This window comes from Branchiostoma floridae, chromosome 1 (genome assembly GCF_000003815.2).
Source record: "Branchiostoma floridae strain S238N-H82 chromosome 1, Bfl_VNyyK, whole genome shotgun sequence".
Classification (NCBI taxonomy): Eukaryota; Metazoa; Chordata; class Leptocardii; order Amphioxiformes; family Branchiostomatidae; genus Branchiostoma; species Branchiostoma floridae.
In genome coordinates, this window is record NC_049979.1 from 14,584,037 (window position 1) to 14,592,944 (window position 8,908).

The window sequence follows — 8,908 nt, forward strand, 5'->3', positions numbered from 1 at the left end:
TTTTTGCCTGTCTCTTATCAAATTTTCTTCTCTTCTTCTTTCATATTGGATGGTTTCCGTCTCTTTCCCTGATCATGGGTGTTGACTTTGACCATGACTCTGCTGGTATGTCACCTTCCACATATCTTCCTGCCTATGTCACTTTACTCTCTCTCATGTGCCTTCTCTGCACCCATTTCTGCAGTGGCTTTCCTTCCTGCTTTCATCCCTGCTCACAGTGGTGGCCCAGGACCTGTTGTCCCTCAGTTTTATCGGACATGTTTTACAGGTGCCTCTGCTCAGCATGGCCTTGGACTTGACTGATAATAAGTAGATCTGTTTGGTATCATCTTTACACATACAGCATGCTGGCCCCTTGATTGAGGATGGTATTACTTACTATTCTCTGATTATATGAAGAATTCTGGGATTGTGTTAAAGTTCAGACAAAAATCCTTTTGTGGATATTGCATTACCATATTTCAGACTTCCAGGCTGCCAAAGGAATGCAGCACATAGCAGTGATGCCAAAGGGAAAGAAATGATCACTGATAAGCCTTGTTTCAAATAGCAGGCTATTGTATGCTTCTGGGCATGTCTATATGATTACAGCATGGCTGCATTGCAACATTCAGCTCCTGAAGACCCATCTGCAAAAGTGATGCATGCCTTTAGTAACTCACTTTGCTTCTTTATAGTGATGTTCATATGGCCAAACATGGCAATTTGCATTCATCAAGAAATAAATTTTATTTCTAATTTTAAATTAATTTGGCCCCGCTGATGTACATATGTTCATATTGTGTATCCTTTTTTTAACCTTGAACATCATTTTGTAGATTTCAACAGCTTTCAAAGTTTTTATTTGCCTGGAACAGTCCTCAATCAGGGTATGCTTTGAAATCTGATGTAAGCCAGTGAAAAGATAAAGAATGTTAGATGCAGTAAGATTTCTCCAGTGATGAGTACCTCCTTGAAAGGTTCTGGGATGTAGGTTCTCTCTGTTTATTGTTGTTACAAAATGGTGTCCCACCATGCACTCATTAGGTACCCTTATCTCATAGTGTCTAATTTCATGGTGACCACAAAAAAATAACACCCTGAAGACACCCTCTTCATTAGTAGCAGACGAAGTGCATTAGTACCTTGTGTGTTTTGGAAACCTACTTTAATTACAGTCAGGCTTGATAGGGAAGATAGTAGATACCAAAAAGTATCACTCACCAGGTCAAAGGTATGAAACAGTGCTATCCATGGCTCTTCATAACTTTACTTTAAGTGCAGTCTGCTTGTATTTTATGGCAGAAATAAAGATATCATCATCATCATCATTATTACTGTTTAACATGCCATAAGGTCTCATTGATGTATTACTCCGAGTTGGTACCCTAGAAGATAGCCTGGTTACCAAACCCCAGCCCGATCTCAAGTATCTATCGTGTAACACGAAATATATTTTTGAGGTTGGAGTATGGTATCCAGGCTACCCAAAAGAGATTCGAGCCAAAAAATAAACGGCTGCATGGACGTGTGTTTTTAGCGGTGAGAAATTTCCTTTTAGCCAGCGGAACTGATCTCTAAAGTTAGATTGGTGAAAGGTTGTTTGTAACTGAAGAAATTAGCAGGTAAAGTTTTGCAGCGGTGCGCTAGGTCGGAGGTACACAGTTCTAAGTCGTGCGGTTGTACACTAGCAGCGAAAAAGTGCCTTTTGTGGGGATTAACTAATCGTAGTTTGTAATTGCTATAAAAAAAGAACCTACGTATAGTTGACGTTGGCAATTTTTCCCCACGATATAGGGTAAATGTGCTCAACATAGAATGAAAAATCTGCTAAAAATTTCACGTAGCTTCATTATGAACGCGCCCATGTAAACCACAAGTTGAAATGTAGGGTGTCCAACACAATATCCTAAATACATTTAGGAAGCAGCTTTCCAAATTTGAAGTGATCAGTGTGACTGGAATCAGACATGTTGTGTTTCAGAACAAATGCTTTTCTGCTTTGGCAATATGGTTTAATCAAACACTCTTTCCAACAGACGTAACATACACTCAATCAAGAAAGAATATTTCATCTATTCTCCAAGCAGGGGTTGAGTCGTGGAGATAGTAGACTAGTACAAGTAGTCTGGATTTTTACCTCAGGAAGGGAGCGAACAAGTAAAAATCCCAACTACTACTATCCCCGAAAGCCAACCTCTGCTTGAAGAATACATTTATCTAGATTTTTATATCAAAAGAACCTGACCCAGTTTCAATTGAAATTTTAGTGAGTGTACAATTCTTGTTGGAGAGAAAGTTAAGACAACGACTGGTGTGCTTGTATGTTTCAGGAGATGGAGGTCTCCACGGAGCTGGTCCTCCTGTCTTCTGACAAACGCTTTGGCTTCTCTGTCATGGGCGGTGCTGATGAGGGCTTCTCTCCCAGAGTCGACGAAATTGCTGCAGGTAGGTTCCGTTGTGTTTACTGCATTATTGTTATTTACAATTGAGATTTCTTTTCTACTTCTTTTTGTTTGTAAACAGGGTATCCTAAGACTTTGGCAATAGATGTTCTGCGATATTTCTGCTTGTGGGAAATTTACTTGTATGGGTGCTATATGCTTAATACCAGTGCATTACAGAAACCAAAATTGCAAACTTGGGGTGAATCACATGCTTGATGATGCAGTGTCTTGGATCTAACTTGGTAACTCTGGGTTCAGCAGGCATTATCATACTAGTATATGCCCATGAGAAAGGCTGATATCAGTGTTGTATATTACCAATACGATTGTAGTGCCACTTAAAATAAAATCCTTGAAAACCCCTCTTTTCCTTGTAAGTTTTGGCCCATGGACTTTTTGTATTAAAATGAACAGGCATAATTTAAGCTGTTCCATTTTGGTCAAGATATGTTCAGTTCCCCAGTTAAGTTGGCTGTTAAGGAGAGATTTGAGTTGTTGGATCTGTAGATGGGTACAGGAGAAAATGGGGATCAAAGGTTAGGTTTCTCTTCTGGGAGTTTGAGCAGAGCAACTCCTATTTTCTTTCAATGGTTATAAAGTAGATCCATGTGCCTTTCTGGGGTGGAAGAATCTTTAAGATTGAAATACAGGTTAGTGCTATTATAAAGCCTTGTTTCAGTGTATTCCTGCTGTCCTATGGGCAGCCTTAACTTTGATGTCTGCCCAGAAAGTTCTGGTGGAGGTTGGCATGCAGTTCTTGGTGACATGCAGGAAGTCTGCTGGATGGGGCTTGACCTCTCTTGCTTTGGAATTCCACAGAACTCTTTGAAGTGATAATCCAGGAGTTTCCATGGCAGGAATCTTGTGACTTTCCATTGTACTATTTTTGTGTCCTTGTTGGAAGGCAGGAATGTGTTGGTTTTCATTGATCCAGTGCTGGCCTTTCTACAGATGATACAGGCAGGATAATCAGACTCAATTTGGTCTGGAGATTCTTCCTCAAGGATTTCTCTGTTCAAGAACATTAGTGGTTGATCAGAATAATATTCTTTTAGTTTTACTCCTTTTCATTTCAATTACCATCCCCCTTTAACCTCCTACTCCTACTAGGTAGCCTTTTGGCACTTATGGTAATAAACGACCTGTAGGTCAAGGGGCTAGGTAGGTAGGTAATAAACATCAAATAGAGTTATAGACTGTTCTTGATGCCATTCCCCTTAGATTTTGAAAGATGTCCCTCCAATCTTTCCTAAATGAAATGCAATGTAGTGTTGAAACTTCCTTTTCACATCTTTTTCAGATCTTGATTACCAGCCAGTACACTGCAAAAGTTCACATTTGGTTGGCATTAGACAGGTCAGAAAAATAATGTGTAGAGCACTCATTGAAGCTTTTCAATTACAATTCAAGATGAGGTGTCTGGAATTTTATTCAGCAGGTCTATTTTCAGTCAGATCTCCAGTTTGCACATGTACAGTAAGTGATAGATAGGCCTTGACCTTTGATTGGTGGGTCAGAGTTGGCAAAACAAATGTGGAGTGCTTCCTTGTGGCTTTCTACTGCACTGCAACGGGGCTTCAGAGTTTTATAACTTGTGTTCTGGACATAGTATGGTTGTGGTTTTTGAGTCCTAGATAGTTGTTGGGGCAGAGAGTTAGCTGTGTATGTTTGGGCCCCCTAGTGGTTCTTTTGAAAAGACAAGTCAGGGGTTAGTTTCAGTGTTAGGCAGCAGGGAGAAGGTTAAAATTGGATAAGTATTTCAGCTACTGCTACTACCAATCCATATACTGCTGAGGGTACATGTATTTCTCACCATGGGAAATTGATTTTCTCCAAAATTAGTTATAATCTAAATATATCCCTACCTACATCAAAGAACAATCCTTCCTGTTCCTTCAAAGTCCTGATAACAGCTGGTAAATATCAGGTGAGCGATGTTTGTATTGGAGCCTTTCATATGAACGTCAAATTTCTAATGGCACATCAAGTTTGGAACAAAAGTCAATTGATTATTTATGTCTGAGTAAGCTGATGCTATTCTATTTCTAGTCATGAACAACATTCTCAAGGATGGACTTAAAGTCACTTAAACAGGTGATGCCACCTGTGAAAGGTAAGGATTCAGAGATTAAAACTAGTTTTTATATCATAACATTGGTCCCTGTAAATAAGAAAAAATGTATTAAATGAAAAACAGACAGGATGAGGTGTCTTTCAATTGATTTATCAATTTCTGCAGTACTTGTTGTAGCAAGATGAGAATGAGCCTTAAATATGATTAGATTTTCCAGATTTATGGTGTCATCAGTGTTTCGGTATCCTTTGCAATGGCCAATGCTAAACTTAAAAGATAGAATGTGTTCAAAATCTTCTGTCGGAAGAAACATCCATGCATTACTGGACCCTGTTCCTCCAGAAAAGAAAACCTCTATACCTACACTGCATTTTCTGTTCAGGCTCAAGCAGGTTTTGATCCCTTAAACTTGAACTTGAATTCTTCCAGCAAGTGTTGTCCAGGCCTCTATGTGGCAAGATGGTGGGGTGCATGCTAGGAATTATTGCTGAAGCACAGGTTGAGTCGCAGAGATATATTAGTAGTCGGAAAATTTACCGGCGCGCTCCTCTCACCTCTGCCTCAAAATGCACCAGGGCTGGGTTATCCTTTAAAAATCTGTGTTAGTACCCCGCCCTGCGAAGCATTAAAAAATCGTGAGGCAAATAGTGTTATTGCCCCAGATCAAAGCGCATCAGGCACATTGGAAACAATGTTCAGCGGGCTGTGCCAGCACCCGTTGCAATCTCCATTCACTGTCAACAATGGCCAACGTCATTCTTTCCCAGATTGAAAGTTTCATAACATACTGTAAATGCAGAAACTTTCGCAGCGGTTTAATGTTCGCGGTTTTCGCGGTGGCCGCTTTACCGCAAACTTAAAACAACCGCAAACATTTTTTCCATGGCAGTAAGAGACTACAGTGCATGTTGCTACCGCAAACTTAAAACCACCACAAAAAGTCATTTTTCCCGCTACTGCGAAATTAAACCGCAAACTTAAATGCATTTACAGTAATGTTAACTTTCTACACCTGATAAAATATTCTTACAACAATTACTGATATGAATGACATGTATATAAGATATGAATGAGTAAATTGTCAATTCAAGAGATGATTACGCTACTCTGAGCATGTGGTAAATACCCTAAAACGGGAAAAGCGTGAGGGAGTTATGTTTTAATTCAGCTTCATGCAGTTATTTTAGAGTCTGAGTTTTAGAAGGTCAACTTTGACGGGACAAATCTCGTCTTCAACTTCTGTTTGAAATCTGAACGACCTACACACGGTTGTTCAAATTTCTTTTGCCACGACCGGTTTTATGGGGTGTTCTTCGCTCCAACTGGCAGACGGGACACTTTCACTGCACACGGGCAGAAACTCCTAACTTCCTAGTTATAAGATGCCCTGAATGTGTCCAAGTGATTAGATTTAAAAGGCTTGTACCGTTCGTTCCGTTCTGTAGCAGAGGTGAGAGGAGCGTGCCGGTAAATTTCCGACTACCACTATATCTTTGAGACTCAACCTCTGCTTGGTGAGTAGCTAGGAATGTGTGTAATCAGGTCAGGATTCTTTCAAGAACCCATCCTCTAAGAAAATCCCTGTCTAGACCCATATGTTAATATGTATCATGTCTAGTCTGAGCTCTAAAACAATGTACCTTGTTGAGAGTATAGCTATTTCTCCTGCTAGAAATACTGGTTTAGTCTGAAGGCTTGCTGTCCTCATTGACCTGCAATACTAGCACTTTGTTTATACGTGTCAAGGAATACATTTGTATCAAATGTTTAGTAAACAATCACTTTTTATGGGCATGCTGTACTTATCCAACATTGCTGATTTCACTGCAAGCTTGTCAGGTAATTGGTTGCAATTTTACCAAGTGCTAGGTGCTTTGCTGTTTAGCCAAGGTTTTCTGTGCAGAGAGAAGCTGTTGTATTGTCCTTGACTTGAGTGGCTTTTAACCTCAGATTACATAAAAAACACCTGTGTCCTTTGTCTGCAGACTCAGGGAGGGTCTGAAGTTTGTATTGGGAGTTCAGCCTAGGAATCGTAGGATACAGTAAGTTGTAGTGGCAGGTGGCTATAAAGAGTTGATATTGAGCCTTGACAGAAGTTGCATAATGCATGCTAAAGAGAACTTTTCTATCTATGATTGAACATTTCAAGTGTTCAAGAATGAATGCACTGCAGAATTTTTTGGGGTGGTTAGTAGGTTTTAGAGACTCGGTAGTTATGTTTTCTCCTGATCCCAGCTGCTAAGTATATGTATTCCGGTAAATTAGGAAACTGGAACAGACAGTGTCACCTGTTATTGTTATACTTACAGGTGGCTCAGCAGGTAAGTTAGGCAGTTTACTGAAGCTGATGTGGTTGGCAAACTGATTTTATTGTTATCCTCCACCTTTTATTTTATTATTTTTTTACATAACCACCTGCCACCCTTTGTCGTGAACTTGAAAAGGGCAATATTATTTCTTTGTCCTTCTCCAAGTACCCAGAGAAAGTAGGCCAGTCCAAATCATGTGACCACAGGCGGTGGTATCCATCTTCTGTCTGGTCAGAGACATAAATGATAAATGCAACAATGTTAGAACAAAGGAAGCGAGCCTGCAAAATGATAGATTATTTCTACTACATCAGCAACATGTTTACATCTTAGTCAAACAAAGCAAAACGGATCAGGTATCATAGTGGCATCTAGAACTACAAAGGCGTGGGATTTGTCCTATGCATACTTCGTTTACCATTGTGTAGCTCTCTCCGGAGCTCCCACAACGGGCATTGCAATGCATGCTGGGAGTTTGGGCCAGGAAATCAATATGTAGGAATGCAGGTGTCCTTTGACCCTCGGGGAGATTAGAGGTACAAGCTGGGGGTACTGGTGTGAAAACGATCCATACTCACACCCTAGGAGGTAGGAAACAAAAGGGGATAGCACCAAGGCTGAATTTCTCAGCCCCTATTGTCATTAATAATTAATCTGGTGGAGAGTGTGTCAACTGAGCTCTGGTGGATAAACACAAGCGGAGAGGAGGCGGTGAGCAAACGAAGGACAAGCTTTCAGCCAATGGGCTGCAGCAGGACAGGACTCCCACTCCTGGCCTGGTAAGTCATGCCTCACCTCTCCCCTATTGTCATGCAAATCGCAGGGAACGAATAACACTGAGTGGTTAGCCCAGAAAATGGTGGATCTCAATGGCTATGTGATACTCCTGGTTGAAGGCAGTGACAGGAAAATACACCTCTACGGTGAGTGTCTGGAGTGTACCTGTTTGGAATCACCTGTGTGAAGGCCCGGCGGACAGGACAGGTGTGTCTCCCTCAGGTAGTGGTGAAGTTGGTGGAAGGAACAGCTGTGGGTTGATCTAGGGTTGTGAATTGTCCCAGATTGTTGTGGAGCATGTTCATGGAGTGTTATTGATGTTGTGGTGACAAGCCAGCGGCCTGAGGAGGGAGGGGGGCAAAGGCAGAAGTCTCAGGAAACTGACAGGAACCAGGTAAAAGGGAAGCTCGAGGCCCCTCCCTTCCGACAGCTACCTGTAGCGGGCTTCTTGGTTGTTTATCTATGGTATGCAGGTTGAGACTCTGCTAAGCGTAGCTTCACAGTTGACCTACAACGACCAGGACTGATTCAATTCTGGCAGCATGATTGTCTTTTATGATAATGATGAATTGAAATGACCTTGTACAGGGGCAGGAGGTAGGTGGTACTACTTGCTCTTTGTCGTTTTGGGAGTGTATTTTGTGTGTTAGCGTTCCCTCCTTGGTTGTAAAAGTGCTTACACAAAGCCTTGTTTGCGTCAGGCTTATGTTGAGTAGTTTCTAATTCTGGAACCTGAATTTGTTCAGGAGAATCTCAGAGTTGATCCAGTTTTGTTCGTTCTTGTGTATTCCAGAGTTGACTTTAGCATGTTTAGTTTGTAGTTTAAGGAAGATTTATCACTAACCGTGTTCCACGCATGGGAAAATTCAGAGATTTAGAAACGGTCGGATTGGAATGTACATGGTGTCTTAGTAGATATTTGATCTGAGTTTGTTGTATGGACTGTGCACAGAAGTGCTTCCAGGTACCAACTCAGAGGACAGATAACAGTCTATCCTCACATGAACTTATGTATGACATAGTGGTGAAGGATGGCTGCTTGGCTTGCAGTTTAGGTGGGGGTTATACATGTGGTTCTCCTAAGGTAGCGACAGAGTGCTTGCCCCTGTACTTCAATAGAACAATATGCGTCATTGTGTTTACTCCTGGCGGGGCTAGACCTAGTCTGCGACAGCTCTTTTGTCATGTATAGAACTAAACCAATTATTGGCACTTTTTGCCCCATTGTCAGGCTGGGAAATCTGTCTTTAAATAGAAAAGACATGGGGAGAATCTATGATAGGTTGTTGGAATTGTCTACTCTCCAAGCAGAGGTTGAGTCT

At 41.2% G+C, this 8,908-nt stretch overlaps 1 protein-coding gene across 14 annotated transcripts in view; it reads left to right on the forward strand.

Moving 5' to 3' along the window:
- LOC118409667 (MAGUK p55 subfamily member 5-like) overlaps positions 1-8,908 on the forward strand; it is a 69,354-nt gene that overhangs the window by 14,411 nt on the left and 46,035 nt on the right. For 4 of the 14 annotated variants that reach the window (XM_035810852.1, XM_035810870.1, XM_035810860.1 and 1 more), the window contains exons 2-3: positions 185-268; positions 2,313-2,427. The exons of 1 other annotated variant lie outside the window; for it this stretch is intronic. In XM_035810852.1, coding sequence (XP_035666745.1) covers positions 185-268; positions 2,313-2,427 — 199 coding nt within the window. 9 more of the 14 variants (XM_035810888.1, XM_035810929.1, XM_035810899.1 and 6 more) reach the window with 6 other exon arrangements.